The 18,099-nt window shown below is 44.8% G+C and overlaps 2 protein-coding genes across 3 annotated transcripts; both read right to left on the bottom strand.

Annotated features, from left to right (window-relative positions):
* Positions 1 to 4,729: 4,729 nt before the first annotated feature.
* rpz4 (rapunzel 4) lies at positions 4,730 to 12,465 on the bottom strand. Its single transcript, XM_080006110.1, has 3 exons — positions 12,416 to 12,465; positions 7,666 to 7,719; positions 4,730 to 7,052 (listed from the first exon to the last, which is right to left on the bottom strand). Exon 3 carries the CDS (start codon positions 7,006 to 7,008, stop codon positions 5,833 to 5,835), a length of 1,176 nt encoding a protein of 391 aa, XP_079862236.1. The 5' UTR covers positions 7,009 to 7,052; positions 7,666 to 7,719; positions 12,416 to 12,465; the 3' UTR covers positions 4,730 to 5,832.
* Positions 12,466 to 12,876: 411 nt separating this feature from the next.
* Positions 12,877 to 16,362, bottom strand: rpz5 (rapunzel 5). Of its 2 annotated transcripts, XM_080006109.1 has the most exons (3): positions 16,267 to 16,330; positions 15,705 to 15,742; positions 12,877 to 14,613 (listed from the first exon to the last, which is right to left on the bottom strand). In XM_080006109.1, exon 3 carries the CDS (start codon positions 14,541 to 14,543, stop codon positions 13,362 to 13,364), a length of 1,182 nt encoding a protein of 393 aa, XP_079862235.1. In that variant the 5' UTR covers positions 14,544 to 14,613; positions 15,705 to 15,742; positions 16,267 to 16,330; the 3' UTR covers positions 12,877 to 13,361. The 2 variants fall into 2 exon arrangements, with proteins under 2 accessions (XP_079862235.1, XP_079862234.1); XM_080006108.1 differs by lacking the exon at positions 15,705 to 15,742 and having other exon boundaries at positions 16,267 to 16,362.
* Positions 16,363 to 18,099: the final 1,737 nt, after the last annotated feature.

Raw genomic sequence — 18,099 nt, 5'->3', positions numbered from 1 at the left:
GTGTGTGTGTGGGTGTGTTATTTTTTTAATATATATAAATTGGTAACATTTTGCCAGATTTTTTCCACGACACAACAGACAGACAGACAGGTAGATAGCAGGGCAGTAGATGTAATCAAAGGCCTTTTTAGTCCTGGTATGAATGTTATTTGATCCGGTGTCTGAATCCATTCGACACTTCCTGCGACAGTGAGATGGCAGAGCCAGATAGACGTGTCGGCTCCTGCGCGGTGGTTGCTATGCACGTAGCGGGCAACAAACCACAACAGTGACACCAACAACGGGAGAGTGAAAGGTCAGTTCCAGGGCCCGGGGGCACAGCCTGAAGACCTGGACTCAGAGAACAGACATGCTTACCGTGGCTCAAAATCCATCCTTGTTCCTTGAGAGGTTACCTCTTTTTTTTTAACCTTTTTTTTACCAAAGTGTTTATCCTGCAAAAATACCTATTTTAACGTTATATCAGTCCATTTTCAAGAACAGAATTAACAAGTGGGTATTTTCTCCTCCCATCACTTAACGATATATTTGGTGGAGGGGTGGGGCGGTGTATATATGGTTGTGGTTTTTACAATATTTAAAAAGCAACCATAAGTGGTGTATTCTACAATATCAAACGTTTGAAGGTGATACCTATTTTAAGGTATCACCTTAAAATAGGTATCACATCTCAAGAGATGACACAGAGATGTCTGTGTCATCTCTTGAGATGTGTGATATCGGAGCTATTTTGAGAACAGTGTTTGAATTGATGCAGCATGAATCAACGTCATAAATCCTCTGCATCTGAGTGAGTTCAGACTGCAAGGGAAGTATAAACGTAGGTTGCTATGGGATCATGTGCAAGTTGTTTCAATGTAATTGGCACAATTTTAAATTGAGATAATTACTACTATATTATTGCTACTATACTACTACCATCAATCTCACTTAAACATGTCTGGTGAGTGAGCACCCGAGCAGGAGGTTGCTGCTTTCCGTTTCCTTTGAAGCCTCTCCACGGGTGAGCTGCATCAATTCCTCCACATATTACCGGATTCCCTTCAGCCAGTCACATTTTCAGTCAAATTCACTTTTCGCTTAAGACGATCCGTACCGGCCGTCCTAAACGCGACACATTTCAGAAAATCTCCGCCGCCCTGTCGGGGTGGGGGGAGGCGAGGGCCCCGTGGCGCGGCCAGCGCATCGCTCACCGCCATTTGATGGAAGCATTTTTTTTTTCCCCACTTTTTCCCCGGCACAAAATGAATGTCATTCGGACCTAGAGTGAATTAGGTAAGTATCAGGGGTTGTGCTGAGGTGGCGGGCTGCAGCACAATGTTTCCCTGCATGGCGGGGGCGCATCTCTTTCCGACGCCACGTGATGTTTTTCTGCGTTCCTGCGGTCACCTGATGGGCCGGACTCAATGCAGGGCTGTGTGGCCGGATCGTATTCAGCGGAGAGCGACTGTGCTGTGATTTAGAGCCTCTCCTCGCCCGCTGGACCGCTTTCGCGTGGTCAGCCACTTTAGCAAACCTGGTGTGGGCGGGGAGCAGCAGGGGGCCGACGCTCCCTGCCGCCCTGAGCCAATCCATGCAGAGCTCTCGTGATTCTAATCGTTTTCCGACGCCGAAGAATGCTGAGATTCCGCTTAGAAACATGAAAACTGAGATGATTAGTTGTAAAAGTAGAATTATTTTGTGGAAAAAATAAAAAAATAAATCCTTTAGTTGATACATTATTTGGCTTTCACTCAGTAAGAAACAGCCATTCGATGTGTTGTCATTATGTAGGCACTCCTATACGCCGTTTCCTTTGCTGGTGGCGGGGTCCGCCTTTCCCGACGAGAATGCACCGAAGGGAAACGCAGCACGCGCAGTGCATATTGGGCGCCACAATTAGGATCTAGGTGGTGCTAACCTGGTGCTTCCCAGTGATGCAAATTATTTTTGACATAGCTCTTTTATTCTGATATGTATGTCAGAATTCTTTCTTTGGGTTTGACCTCAGTGCTGTCCTTGTGCTAAACCTAGGCGTGTAAAAAAAAGAAATGTTGAACAGGGAGGTGGCAGTATTTTTCAAAAATCCCTGCTTGTATGGAATCGATTGGGGCCCAATGGTAAAACCGACCTGGCTTCCACGGTTTGCTTGAAGGATGGGTTCACCATTTTGTCAACCCCGGCCTTATGAAAGGGGTTGTTCCGTTCATATCAAAACCTCACCCGAGGGCTAATGGTGGGGAACGTAGTGCGCCGCTGCAGCTTCTCACTGTGGTTGGACGCAACCCAAACGGAGCAGACTTTTGAGCTATACCGAGGAACTTTGCGCGTGGGAGAGGTAATCCGTTCGTATTTCCTGGCAAGAACGCAGAGCAAGAGTTGTGGTCAGTCCTTTCCGGGCGGAGTTCGTTCCCCCCGCGTTTGCGTGCGCCTCCTCCGGCCGCTGCGGTTTCCAGCGTGGACGAAAGGCATGTATGTTCGGGGTTGACACCGCTGTCGCTGCCCACTGACCCAGGCCTGGCGAAAGAAGTGGAGTTGGTCCCCGGGCAGAGGATGGGTCAAATGCAGAGGACAAATTTCGTTGTACCCTGCTTGTGCACGGACAATCAAGTTCAAGAGATTATTTGTCACATACATATACACATGGTCATACGTATATGGAGCGGTGATTATGCACAATAAGCTCTAAAAATACTAAAATGTAACGTAATCGACACGAGGTGCTCGCGCATGTGACCGCAAGGGGCGGCCCCACAATCGCAATTCCGGGTTCTATAATTATATTACAGAATTAATTGTCCGTGTTGTATTAAATATACATTTAAATCCTCCTAAATGAAACTTACCGCACAAGATATTCTAAGAGATATTCTATTCTAAACTATCGATTTGGATGAATACCCACAAAAAAACGAAATACCCTCGGTTGAAAAAATATCCCCACCTCCTCTTGTGACCAAGAAAAGCAAAATTAAGCGCTCATGCTTTGGAGAAAAGAAAAGTCGGGAGACAAGGGTGAAAAAACAAAAACAAAGTTGATTAAAAAAATTGTGATTAAAATCTGTTTTTGAAACACCTTACAGATTCACAGATGGAGGAGAGAGAACGAGTAGTCCTGGGCTAGTCCTTTACTCCCATATCGCTCCAAATGGTTTAAATGGTAGGTACAAAGACCAGAGGAGGTTACTTGAAAACCAAAGGTAGCGATGACAACGTAGTAAAATGGGTGGATGAGCAGCGTCACCAGTGTCTCCTTGGAACATCTTGATAGTTCATCATATTGATGCACCCTGACATGCAGCCACGCCCCTGTCTGCCCACCAACCCTTCTGTAGAAATAGGATTCACATGTTTTTTTGCATTCAATTCGATTATTTGTGCTTTGAGACTTAACTTGGTAAAAAAAAGAAAAAGCTCCCCCTGACTAAATTGGATTTGTGTTGGGTTTTCAATGCGTCATGAAAATGGCACATGACACATGCGCCCAGCGGTCACCATGGTAACAAGCGAGCCTATTCCGGCTGATGGATCACATCCATGCAGTGCGGATGGAGAGAGACCAGCACGTCTGCAAATTTTGTTTTGTTTGTTGTTATTATCATATCACTAATGTTTATTAGACAAACACGAGGCCGTAACCATCTTAGAAAAGATTCTGTTTATATATATTTAAAAAAAAAAAGTCAATTTCACAAAATATGACTCATATGAATAAGCTCATATGGGTTACAAGACATTTGGCATCTATTTGGATTATTTGTAAATTCCTCTGTATCTTATTTAAAAAAAAACCAAAACACTTAAGTCAAACTAAGTCTGAGTCTGAAAACAATTTGGGGAAACATCATTTTGGAGAAGCTGATTTAAACAGCTGTTTGTACTTTATAGGGCTACGCCACCAAACACCAACGAACAAGTGCAGAGGACAAAGACACAGGAAGTTCTCCAAAATAGAGAAACCACAACCACAGAATTACAGAGCATGATGGGAGTTTCCAAACTTATAGACCAGAACATTCTTTTCCACTTCACACTCGGCAGCACAAGCAGAGGGAGAAGGGATAATTTCTCTGATTATCAAACAAATTTAGCCTGAAAATGAATAGTTAAATAATTATTGGTACAGTAGGGTGATATTTTTTTAAATAACTATCATCATATTTACCTCAGTAAATTATATATTGTTTTATATGGAGAATAGTCGATCCATAAATGTTAAACAAATAATGACCATATAACAATTCCAACCCGCTAGCAATTGTCGATTACTCATATTACGATTTTTTTAACGGAATATCTGCGTCATTAAATGTTTGTCAATTAGTTGTCGTCAACATGTCTTCAAAGAGCAACTTACTTAGTTGTTGACGAATTACATTTTTTTTTAAAACCGCATGCAAATACCCGAAAAAATACCCCAAATGAAAAAAAAAAAAAAAAAAAAAAAGGGGCATCCTGCATGAACACAGAGATTCGACATCCCGGCGTAAAGAGCCTGGACGTGCCTCAGGCAGGGCGGGTGGAAGCCCAGGAGATGAGTTCCCCGCACGGTCGATACAGGAAGAGCGGCATCAGGAGGCCGGGCCGGCGTGATGATTTATTCTCCGCCTGCTCTCTGCTTCCTGGTGCTGGAAGCCGTTCAGCCGAAGCGCAGCAGCTCACAGCGGTTCATCCTTCCAAAAAGTGCAGCGTCAAAGTACAAGGTTTGCTGAGTGAATATAAAATGAGGCCAAGAAATATATATCTTATAATAGCAATCTTTATTTGATTACAATTCTGTCATCCACAAGCACTTGGGTATGCATGTCAGTAAATCCCAAATAATTGTGATGTAAGCCTATTTTATGAATCAATTTGCATAAAAAAATGTTTTTTGTGTGTAACATTGGTGATCTTCAGACAATAAAATGACAGATAGTTTGAGGCAGCATTAAAGGAGACACAAGTGACAAAATTTTTTTTAAAAACATTGTGTGTATGTGCATATCAGTATCGAACAGTTTAAAATCATCTTTCCAAATCAGCAGCTGACCTCCCTCAATGTACACATTTTCCACGATGAAAGCAAGATGGCAAATCTATTTGTGTATAATCAGTGGCGGACATTTATTTGGCGTTGAATCGCAGCCTCCAGTCGAAACAATTTGAACTTCGAGTTATTTCTTACCTTAAGAACTGCTTTCAATCAGAAAGCAAACATTGGCAAAGGAGCGAGACTCAAAACCCCACGACAAGAAAAACTAAAATCTCTTTGTCAAATATGTTTCATTTGATATTGATAATAACCACAGCCAAAAATAACCATATTTAATAAGTTTGATCAAGCATGGACAAAATATATTGCGTAAGCAATGAGGCTGTGCAGATATTACTTGGTGGCTCTGGGTTGGACTTGGCACTCCATCCTTGTCACGTGTGCAAAAAGATGGCCGACAGGATGTACATGGTCCCAATGTGTCAGAATTACCCAAACTTGTCTAGACAGTAGAATACCTTTCGCAGAAAGCAGTTAGACGTTGCCATAACAGCCCTACCAACAAGTGTCAAGGCTGTTCTGTTACGTGAAGTAAGGAATTTTTACATTTGTTTAATTTTCAGGAGCCATACCGCTTCAACTCAAACATAGAAATCGTGTTAAACGACCGTGAAGAAAGCACAGATCTAAGGCACGTTGTTCTTTTTCACCGCTCAGGCCGTGAAGAGAGGCAGCGATAACCTTTCGGGAACGTCAGCGCGTGTTCAAAAGTCACGAGGCAGCTGCGACTCATCTCCCACCCCCAGAGCTGTTAGTTATTTTTATATATATATATATATATATATATATATATATAAAACAACAACAACAACAACACTTCAAGCCGAGTGCGCGCAGACGTAGAAGTTCTTGTGCTCCTCCCAGTAGTGCAGCTCGTCCGTGAAGCTGGAGGAGCAGGCCAGGTCTTTGGAGGTCTTCACCGCGTGGACCACGCAGGGGCCCGGCAGCTCCTCGAACAGGAGCTCTGCGACGCTCACGACCGTGGGCTTCTTCTGAGCCAGGATCAGCTGCTGGACGCGCGCCCTGTCCACGGGCTCAGGGGAGGCGCTGTAAGACACCATGACGTTCAACTTCTCGTCCGAGGAGGGCACCTGGAAGCGACTCTTCCCCGTCAGGCAGTGGAAGTCCGCCTTCTTGGCAAACAGGCCCGACGGCGACCTGAAGACGCGCACCGACCAGCGCACCCAGTCGTACTTCTTCTTCAGCTTCTCTACGATGGCGTCTGCCAGCTGCTGGTTGGTCAGGCCGCCGTCGTCTCGGACCAGGCGGCGGGCGTCCACCGCCGCCTGCTGGGGGAAGCTGACCACGCAGTCCTCGATGACGGCGTTCATTTTGCCCTGCACCACGTTCATCTTCTCGGCCCACTCCTTGAGGATCTCCTCCTCGTCGCCGAAACCCTTCAGGGCCGTGTAGCCCACCAGGGCGATGAGGCCGATGCAGAACAGCTTCTTCAGCCGGGCGCAGAAGTCCTCCACCACCCGGCGGCTCTTCTCCTCGTAGTTGAGTGTGATCTCCAGCACGGACTCCCCGCCGAAGTTGTCCCCGGTGACGGCGCTGTAGAGGGTGTGGAGGTTTTTGTCCCCGCCGCTCTTGGCAAAGTGCTCGAGGAAGAGCTTCTTCTTCACCTCGCGGAACTTGGGCTTGGCGTTGAGGATGTCCATGTACTTCCTGAACTGGCTCGTGATGTTCTCCTCCACCGAGAAGTAGGCGGCGTCCGCCCCGCTCTTCTTGACCTCGTCCGTGATCCGCCGGATCTCCTCGGACACCACCTCAAGGCGCTCGCGGACCTTCTGGAACTGCTCCTTCATGTAGGCGGCCTCCTTGCTCTCCACGTTGTCCAGCGCCAGCCTCACGATCGGGGCGGCGATGGAGAAGACGGGGAAGAGGTCGCCGGCGATGCTGGCGACTACCTCCGCCCCCTGCTCAAACACGTCCATCACCGTCTCCACCATGTTCTTCCGCTCCGCGACCATCCGCTGTAGCTGGTCCGCCATCTCCGCGGGGTGCTCTCGGTCCGGGAAAAGAGAAGGTGTCAACCCTGGCGAGAAGGAAATGACACGGAGGAGAAGATATTAGCACCCTGCCATGTCGACAACCGCACCCGTCAGGGTGGCACGCGCATACCGTGTTTTCTGAACGGTTCAAAACAACCTAACCGCAAATGGCATTGAAAGCCCTTGAATACTGCATTTGCAGAACAATCATTTAGGGCCCTGAATATACCACCTTTACCCCCATAGTCCCCCCCACCTTTTTTTTTTAATTTAATTTTATTTTTTTAAATCAGTCGCATTTTCTTTTTTAAGCGTGAATGTTCTAAGCTGTGCCTCTCCACTTCCTTATGGAACGATACGAAACACTGCGTGATGAGAACACTTCCTTCCTCACTCACAGAACTCCTGACTGTCAACAATCACTATAATAACAACACGGCCACCCACAGAACACCACCCTTAAAACCCACAGGCACAATTTCTGTCTTCTATAGTTCAACCCAGAAGCCTCATCAGCATGACAAAGGCGAGCAGACACCCTCGTTCTTAAAAAAAACTAAATCAAAACAGTATATCTTTTCCTTATTTTTTCTTGTGCTGAAAGCGTGCCTAACCTCTTATGTACCATTATACAGTTGTTTTTTTTTATTTACTCACAGTGGTGTGGTGCTGTGGCCTGCCCTCTTGCTCTTCCAGCCACGCAGTGGAAAACTGTGAAAGAGAGAGAGACGGCAAGTGAGTTTCAATGCAGCAAAGCATTGCTGGGATTCCGGTTGTACACACCCAGTGAGCCATGAGTCAACAATGCAAACGATCACTGCAAAAAGTGTGTGTTTGTGTGTGTGTGTGTGTTGTCTTAAAAATGTCTTATTTCCGAGTGGAGAGCATTGGAGGTCTATTTCCTTTAAAAAGGTACTTCTTTCAATTAGGAAAAGAAAAAAGCTAATTCCGGGGATTTCTTTAAGTCGCGGAGCTGAAGATATTTTTTCTCAAAAATGGCTGAATATTTTTAAACACATTCGATTCAGCTTAACATAATACACAAAAGATTGATTGTTTATTTTCGGGATTTTCTTGTCATGTAGGGGGTGGATTTTATTATCGGCATTCTCCGGTGGGCGTGTTCTACATGACCTCGTAATGTTTGAAAAAAAAAAAAAAAAAAAAAAAAAAAAAAGAGTTAAAGTCCAGTGTTTACACTGATGTGTTGTGTGGGAGCCAATTCCGCTGAGCACATAAAAAAACTCAAGCGTGCATTTTGTTGCAGTGTATGAATCCAACGTTTCAGGCTCTTGCAACCTCTCGATGGCATTTCAAGGCAACACGGAATGCTCCCATATCTCTTTGCTTGCATTCCAGCAAGCAGATATCTGAAGACCAGTTAACTCCTTATCATCATTCTGCAGCAGCCACATTTTCCCCCAAACCTGCTATATTTGTAGCCTAAAGACTAAAGCACAGTAATCACATGTATGTGTGTGTGTGTATATATATATATATATATATATATATATATAAATTTTTTAACATCAATAATCATATATAAAATTACAATTAAAATGTTCTCCTTAATTACATTATCCTATTCTGTCACCCTTTTTTTTACTGATTAAACTGTACCTTTTTGTGTTATGAAATGTGTGATGTGATATTTCTGTCTAGCAGAGAACATATCTGGTGATAATTAGTGGTATATTCATATTGAAGCTAAGGCTGTAACTGTTTTTTTTCTTCATAATCAATTCACCTGTTTACTTTTTTTGCAACCATGTGATTCATTACAAAGTACTTTATCATATCATACTATATATGTATATGATACTTTATTGGCAGAAAATAAGGAATTTTATTTGTTTAATCTGTATGCCATTTACCCCACGAAAATAAAAGGGAAATAAGGAAGTGGCCCCAGGGGTGAAACATTCATACCGTACCTGATAGGATCAGAAATTTCACCAATTTACAAACTCATGTCTGTCTGGCAATGTTAATACAGATACGGACAGACGGAAAGGGACATAAAAAGCCCTCTTCCATAAACCCGCAGCGCCGTCTCATAGCTTCAGCCTGGCCCGTCGAGCCGGGGGAAGTGATTAACTGGAAGATGTTAAACACGCTGGGCAAGGGTGCGCTTTCCATCGCAACTCAGCAAGTAACCACGGCAACCAGACAAAGGAAAATATTCAGTCAGCTCCTCTCTCTTTCTGCTGAGCTACGTCCCGAGAGGGAGCGTGCGCAATCACCTCCGCACTGCAGACGCCGGGGGCTCGGATAGGACCCGGAAAAATTGCCGTCCGGAAGCGTGGTGAAAAAACTACTGACTTACGACGGTTCAGCTGAATCTCACCAAAGTACACTGTCCACTCGTATTACAGCTCAGGGGATGTGAGCGCCGGGCGTCTTGCGTTGATGGGTCGGGGGGGATGGGATTACTGGGACCGAGGTAGGGACGGAGGCTGCTGGGTGTTCAGCACGACCCGATAAGAGGGACTCCGGGTGTGTTGCGTCACGTCCGTGCGGGCATCGACGCCTCGACATGACGATCGTACAATGCTTTGCTGAAAACCGCACGCCTCCTTGTAAAGGGTCCGAGCGCTGAATCGCCTAGGACGCCGCTGTGGACAAAACCTTGTCCGACTTCCACCGGCACGCCTTCGCTGGACTCCACTGAGAAGGAATCTGTTTGCACGTTCCCGCCCTGATGGGTTACAATCGTTTCTCGCGGTTTACGGCTTCGGCGCAATTAGAATTTACCGACGACGGCAGCGCAGCCTTAAAATAGCACCTTGCGCTCAACACGCAAACCACAGTGGATGTTCGACGCATAAAAACCACAAGGGTGGCCGTATCGAGAGATCCATAACCGGAATAACATTTGGCCTCGGCCAATGAAAAATGTCAATGGACACCTTTAGAAGGAAAAAGCCTCCTGGAGCGGTGGATAAAATTCACCTCTCTCTCTTTCCACCTCCTATTATTATACTGCAGTCCCTAAGTGCTGCTGAAGTGCCTCTCCACAGACCTTAATAGTATAATATCACAAGGAGGTACTTGGGCAAAATTGACACTTTTCGAGAAAAGGAGCTGGGGGGCATCATCTTTCCGAAATGCGATAAATAAACGACAAGACAAGAGCCACGTACATCACCGCATCTATAATTGCAAATATTCACCTGTAACACACAACAACAGACAGCATGTTTGAATTGCAGCGTTTGCACATCGCTCACACAAAATACACCGACAGTGAGTCGGCGACAGAACAACAACAACAGGATATCAGGGGAAATCTGCTTCAGTCGGGTGTTCTATCCAGGGTGCCTGACGGTATCAGAGAGACGCATTTAATACCTTGTCACTTCTGTGCTATTTCAGACAAACTTTCTGTCACTGCAGGTAGGTAGGGCAGAGGTGAGTATCCGGTAGAAACAGGGCCGGTTATGAACGACATGGTTCTATGAACTGCTGTTATAGCAGTTTTATTTCGGCCAATGGAAATTAAGTCACCATAATGTCAAATTTCGGACTAATATTTACAGCAAGCTGCTTAAATGTGCAGTGTGTAGAATTTAGCTGCATCTAGATCGCAACCAACCGACTACCCCTCCCCATAGCGGTGCAACCCTCAGGGGCCTCAAGTGGGAGAGACGGTGGCCGCAAAACTGGCCAAAACCACACCAGAGTCCCTCTCTAGAGCCAGTGTTTTGGTTTGTCCTTTCTGGGCTACTGTAGAAGAAACATGGCGGTGCAACATGGCGGCCTCCGTGGAAGCGTACCCGCGCCCGCGGAGATTAAAAAAAACAAAACAAAAAAAACCATTGTCTCATTCGCGCCACACCGGAGTCGCAAAATGGATGTATATGTATGTTACGAATATACCTCTTGAATCTTGAAAGCCCCTCAGATAGACCGCCATGTTAATCAACGTGGAGGGTCACACCAAGCAGAAGCGTCAGCGTCACGAAAGCGTGGACTACTGGGTTGAATACGTTTTTCCCCAAAACAAATTCCCCAAAATATTTTTACTTCACACCCGGGAAGGTGTTCTGAACTCCCCTTTATGTTTCCGTTGTATTTGCGTTATTTTAGTCAGGCACCCAAGGGCAGCTCAGATACCCACGGGGTCCTAGTGCCAGTCGGCTCAATAAAAACTCCGCTAATGTGTAATAAAAACAACGCACGCTAATCTCATGAGCTAGTCCAACGGTGTTCATAAACAAACAAACCGACTCTAAATGCCAATGAAATGAAAAGCAAAGGGTTGACAACGAAAGCCAAGATTCACTTTAGCCCCTTAAAGGTCGATACATTCCACAATTTTGTAGTTTGGGAAGCAAGTCGGGAGAGCGCTGCTTGGACGGAACGGAGACGGCCCCGGTGTGAACTGACCATTCGACAAAATGACGCCACGCTTTTGCGCCGATTCGGCGACGGTGATGTGTCGCTCCTGCTGTGGCCCAGGGGTAAGGTAGCGGAAAAAAACACAGCGATTCTTATTTTCATGGGGTTATACACCAATTGCACATTTGTCACACCACCAAAATAAATACTCTTGACAGAATTAAATCATTTCTGGGAGCCCAGTGACTCTTCTGACGACTCTCGTTCACCGGAAGTTCTCACCCTCTCACTGAGCTTTAGAACAACTGACACGAAGAGTCAGACAGTTTAACAACTCCTTTATTTACTTTTACTGGACAATTGAACGATTTTTTTTCCTGCTAGACAACTAAAAGAATGTTTGTTGTTTTTGCTGGACAATTGAAATAATCTTCTTTTTTTTTAATTTTTTATTATTATTATTATTATTATTGCTGAGTGACTCGCCAAGAACAGAGTCTCCGAAATGGAGCCGGACCTTTCATCGCCGGAACCACCACCAGCACCACCACAGCACACTTTGCCAATAGATCTGTTAACGCGCCCCCCTAATGGAGGACGTATCGATCAAGCCGCGTACAATGGTCCCTAATCACATTGCATCACCCCGACCAGGGACAGCAAACAAACACGCGAGTTAACGCTGAATAACAGCCCCCGCGTCCCGTTCACGTCCGGGTTCTACTTCCCGGAGCCAACGCCCTTGAGTTAAGAAATACGTTTCGAATCAGCGCCATAAAGTTTCACAGCAACTCCGTCTACTCTCTCCACCCATCCCCATACATTAAACGAATCCACGGGAGTGAAACGTGCAAGCGCGTGGGGAACTTAAAGAGAATAACAACGGGGCGACGGCCTAACTCATCGGAAAGCGCTTTGTCGATCCTTTTTGTCCTTTTTATTTGATTTATTATTTCTAAGTGCAAAGCAGAGGCCCAGGCCTACTGCAATACATCCGATTCAGCGGCGAAACGCCGACTTTTAATGGTTGTTTTTTTTTGTTTGTTTCATAGAGAATTAGACTCACCTTAAAAAGTTTGCGGAAGATTTACTAACTTCCAGACTGCCCGTCAGTTGGTCACGTGGTTGTGTTCCAGAGGATAGACACACCCCCCAAAAAATAATAAAGACGTGTAAATGGGGTCCAATCCGGCCCGCAGGATGATTTAAGAGGGGGAAGGAAAATGGAAAAAATATGTATATTTTTTCCCCTTAAAATATTGACATTCACTTATTATCTATATATTAATATGAATATTAGATGCAGGTCGCTAGGATTTTGGTCACTGTGGTGGGGCTTGTGTTACAGAGGAAAGCCACACACCCATATAGACATAAAAACTTGAGTGATTTAGCTTTACCGTTGCAACATTATAAGCTATTCAATTTTAAATCAGGCAGCCTTTTACATTCTGAATAACTTGTTTGCTCTATGGCATGTTGGCTAAACTCTCGCACATTCGGAAACAAAGAAATTATACAAATGACTTAATTGCGCTCAGGTTTATTACAAAAGAAAAAAAAAGGAAAAACAATCCACCATTAACAAAATAAAGATGCAAAGCATTTTGGCTGCAGAAAATGGCCATTCGTGTGTTTTCTGCAGCACTACACATATTATAGTACTATTCTTATTGACAAATAGGTGAATATTATAGGACACATTCAACAAGATTTAAAATCCATATCACTACTGTATTTCATCAACCAAGATGAGTGATTCGTAAATGTTTTTCTTATATAGGAATACCAACCAAAACAAGAAACCAATGAAATCCCTATTCCAGACGGAGCCGATAATGAAAATGTTAATATATATATATATATATATATATATCTATATATCTATATATCAGTAATCCCCTTTATTTCAATAAAGACATTCCTTGAACCAACTTCTAAGCTTTCATGAATTGTGTTTAGAGATTCCGATTCGCAGCTATTCTCATGGCATTACTGTGCGTTGTCTCAGGTTACACAGAGTGAATGCAAATGTAGGCCTGTCTCTGTTTCTCATAGTAGTAACAATCCTCGGGGAAGTTGTTGTTCTCAACCACTTCCTTGTAATGGCTGACGGCGTGCACCAGGCAGCTGGGAATGAAGTTACTCAGGCTCTCTGCGACATTCTTCATGTCCCCTTTTATGCTTTGCCTCTCGATCTGCTCCCGGATCTGGTCCTTGTTGATGGGCTTCGGCTCCACGCAGAAGGTGATGACCACCTTGATGTTGTTCTTGGTCAGCACGTCAAAGTAGTTTGCTCCTCCTCCTTTGCCGTGGTACTTTTTCCCCGCCAGCAAGTTGTAAAAGCAGATGCGCTCCTTCTCATTGAAGATGCGGATGGACCAGCTGACCCAGTCGTACTTCTTAATGAGGGACTTCAAGACTAATCTGGTGAAGTCGATGTCAACGCTGCCGGGTTTCTGCTGCAGCTGGTGCTCCATGTCCAGCTTGGCCTGATCGGCGAAGTTCTCCCTGCAGTCGTCCACGGCATCTTTCATCCGTTTCTCCACCTCCACCATTTGTCTCTGCCATTTCTGCACGATCTCCTCCCCAACTATTCCCTCCTTGAGGGCAGTGTAGCCCATCACAGCAATGATGCCAACCACAAAAAGCTTTTTGAGCCGGGCACAGAAATCCTCGACAGCTCTTCTGCTTCTATGTTCTATGGCCACTACACTTGTCAGTATGGGCTCTTCTGAGGTGTCTCTCATCACAGCGTTGTAGAGAGCGTCCACGTTCAAGTCAGCATCCGTATATTCGTAATGGCTGAGGAACTTCTCCATCTTCTTATGTTTGTACTCGGGTTTAGCGTTGACAAAGTCCTGGAACTTTTCGTATTGGCTGATCATCTGGGCCTCCCGCTCAAAGTTCTGCTTGTTCATCGTTGTCTTTAGCCGCTCCAGACCGAGTTTATCCATCTCATCCTTGATCCCCTCAAGTTTTTGGTTGACCAAATCAAACTGCTCAGTCAGGTAGCGAGCCTCTTTCCCTTCTGGATTGCTCAGGATTTCGGCAGACACCATAAAAATGGCTTCCAGGATGGGGTGAAGCTGGCCCACTGTGCCTGCCAGAACCTCTGCGGCTTTCCCAATCATCTCTACTGCATTCTGTATCTTATCCCTGTTCTGGACGACCCAATCTGCCATATTATTCATCTTCAGATTATCTGTTGCAGACTTATTATTCCAGACTTGGACTTTTCACAGGCAAACAACCTTCTTGAGCCTGGGAAGAGAAAAAAAACATAAAATACTGTGTGATCTTACAAGAAGTAGGTGTAGATTTTCTTTCACTTTGATCGCCATCATAAAACATAACCAAGTGACACCGGCGCACATCATCACATATTATTGGATGACAAATACAGCACAGCAAACAACGGGTCATGTTAGCACTTGCGGGCATCCAGTTTCATGCCGCACCCTGGGACTATTATTGTAATGACAAGAGCTCACATTAGATGCTTGGTAGCAGTGACACGCACTGAAAAAGTTAATGGAAGTACATATGCTGGCCACACGTCAACATTTATAGCGATGAAGAATAAACATCAAATTCAGTTTGTGTGCTCTTGACTTGTGACGTGGTGTCTTGCGCAACATTGCAGCATTGGCCCCTTGGATTGTAATTTGCTGGCCTAACAATAGTCAAAACCCAAAGCAAATACAGATGTTCACAACAAGAGAGAAAAGTGAGAATTTTTCACTGGTGACTATATAACGGCATTCTACGTAAAATACACAAGAGAGATGATCTCACGGATGTCTCCTCCCCCGGAGCATATCCGGATCAGAAAAAGGCACACCCAGCTCTGGGTGGAGAATGCCCAACCGCTACACTTGTCTTGTAATGGAAACCACACTTATCTCCCTTACCCTTATGCCTCTCATAACAGCCTTGAATTTGGTCAAATCCCAAATCACCAAATCTATAATTTATTCCAAATTATATCCTATGTGATATGGAAACGAAACTGTTATTTTACAACCCCAGATTGTCCTGCACTACAGGAAGAAGAGCTCACCAGTCCTTTCTGCAGTGTTGAGATCAATGGTGTCAGTGCAGTGTAAGGACTTAAACTGCCCTAATTAAATTTCCCTTGTTCCGTCAAGTAGCCTGACATCACTGCCTACATTTTTTCCCCCAACATTCCTGCATAAACCAGTCGATGAAAACGATAGAGTAGGAACAAGTATAGATTGGGATATGGAATTACAGTATGCAATACAATTCATACGTATGTGACGTATTTTAAATTGAACAAAATGCATTCTGATCTGAAAAAGGAAAAAACATGAGTGAATTAAAATACTTACTTAATAATAATCTTGGCTTGTGCTCGGTAATATCCTCCCTTGAAACAGAAAATAAGTTTGTTTTTTTTCTTCTCAACAGGCTGACCAAAGGTAACATTTCTTCACGAGAGCAAAAAAAAAGGCGAGTCCCTCACAGCACTTGGTCAAGCACCCTCCATGTAAACCCTGTTTTTCTCCTTCAGCTTTACTCACTCTCCTTCAAGTATTTTCAAAGAATGAACACAGTTTCCGTGCACTATTGTTCATTTAATTGGAGATTAAAGCAAAAAGACCTTTAAACAGCTCAGGGAGACCACACACCAAGGTTATAGGACGGCAACGAGACCATGTCGGTTCACTAGATAAATCAGCAGCTTAAATACGGTAACTTGAGTTTCTGTTGTTTTCCTTAACAATACACATTTGCAGCTCCTCAAATATCTCCATGATAGTTTCCCACAGAAGTGTTGGCACTTCAAATAAAGAAAAAAGTAATCTTAATCCATCACTTTTACATATGAAAATGCATTTTTCGAAAGTGAAAAATTCTGAATATAAAACATAAAAGAATATAAAACCTCACCTTTCTAGAGTGAGTATCCAGTTAATGTTGTACTCCAGTTAACCAGTAGTCCAGCTGTGTCTCTACGCACCAGTTTCTTTGGGATGTACTGTATATATAGTCTCTCTCTCTCTCTCTCTCTCTCTCTCTCTCTCTCTCTCGTCACTTCTCTTTGGAACTCCTCCATCCTTTTCAAGCATTCCACAGAAACCGACTCAGGGGCAGTGGTGTTGGTGGGGCGGGGGGCGGGGAGGGTTGTCAGACAAGCACTGAGACAGATAACATCCTGAAAACACTCCCCATGCAGGGACACCATGCACTCTGGGAAAAGAGTGTAAGTGTGAGTGTGAGTGTGAGCGTGAGCGTTGATAAAGAGAGAGGGTGAGAGAGTGGTAGAGGGACAGGGTAATGACAACAGACAGTGTATAATAATGGATGGCAGTCACAGCGTTGGGCAGCTAAGCGTCACTAACCCCCCACCCTCGACACCCCCTACACCCCAAGCACAAAAACCTTCTTGTTGTGGCTTTGCCGAGGTTACTATGGCAACTGACCGAGCGCCTCTGGCTTCCATTGCAGTGGGCATGCGGAAAAAGTATTTTTTTTTTTTTTGTTTGCCAGCAATTTGGTGCAGTTAAAATGATGATCGATTTGACTAAAGCTTTGTGCATCATCTATATATTAAATATTCTTTGGGGGAAATAAAAAAAAAAACAAACACTAAGAATGATATGATGATTGTTGAAATACTCAGCAGTCCTGGATAAGATATGATAAAACTTTATTAATGCCCTTGGGGGAATTCAGGTGTCAGCAGCAAAAAAACAGTGGAAGCCAAGGAAGGGATAAGAACCATGATGTAAGCACGATAAAGTGTGTGTGTGTGTGTGTGTGTGTGTGTGTGTGTGTGTGTGTGTGTGTGTGTGTGTGTGTGTGTGTGTGTGTGTGTGTGTGTGTGTGTGTGTGTGTGTGTGTGTGTGTGTGTGTGTGTGTGGCAGCACGTGGGGGAATCATTTTGTCACAGAACAGCGGAACTGACCAGTGAAAGAATGTCTGTGTTTCTGGACCCAACCGTGACACACACACACACACACACACACAGTGGGGTCGGAGGGAAGGCAGGGACATCTGCAGAAAATTGGCATAAATCAGCCGACTAGAGGAAGGGGCGTTGATGGGCACGGGCATTACCTGCAGGATCCTCCCGTTCCGTCGGGTCCATCTGTGTGTCATCCCGCTGTCACATATCGCACTTTCCCTGACTCACGGCCGTCAGGAGGTTGGGGAACGGATTTGCAGGGACCAATGGTATGTGGCTTGATGGGTGGTATGGCCTGGCACTGGTAAACACAGGCCCCAGCTTGACGTCAGCCAGCTGGGAGACCGCCCTCCACGTTCCTCTTTATTGGGCCTGTGCTTTGTGCATTAGGCCCAGGTCATACCAAGTCAAGTCAAGTTTATTTCTATAGCCCGTAATCATAGTACAGTCCCAAAGGGGTTCACAGGCCCATGTTTCACATAGACATCAACAGCCTCCCCTCATCTTAACCTAATCCGGGCAAGGAAAAACTCTGAAAATAAACCTTGAGAAGGGGCCACAGAAGGAGGAATCCTCCTTCCAGGATGACCAGGCTGTAGTGGATGCCGAGTGGGCAACATTACATAATATGACACATTATCTACACCCCTTTTGAGAGGTTTTGAACCTTTGATTGATTTTATACACACACACACACACACACACACACACACACACACACACACACACACACACACACACACACACCACCCTTTCTCAACTATGATTGGTTCAAAATGCAGCTGCCATTTTCTGTTTCAAAACCAAAGGTGATC

The sequence above is a fragment of the Zeus faber genome (genome assembly GCF_960531495.2).
Source record: "Zeus faber genome assembly, chromosome: 8".
Classification (NCBI taxonomy): Eukaryota; Metazoa; Chordata; class Actinopteri; order Zeiformes; family Zeidae; genus Zeus; species Zeus faber.
This window is presented reverse-complemented; position numbering and strand designations above follow the sequence as displayed.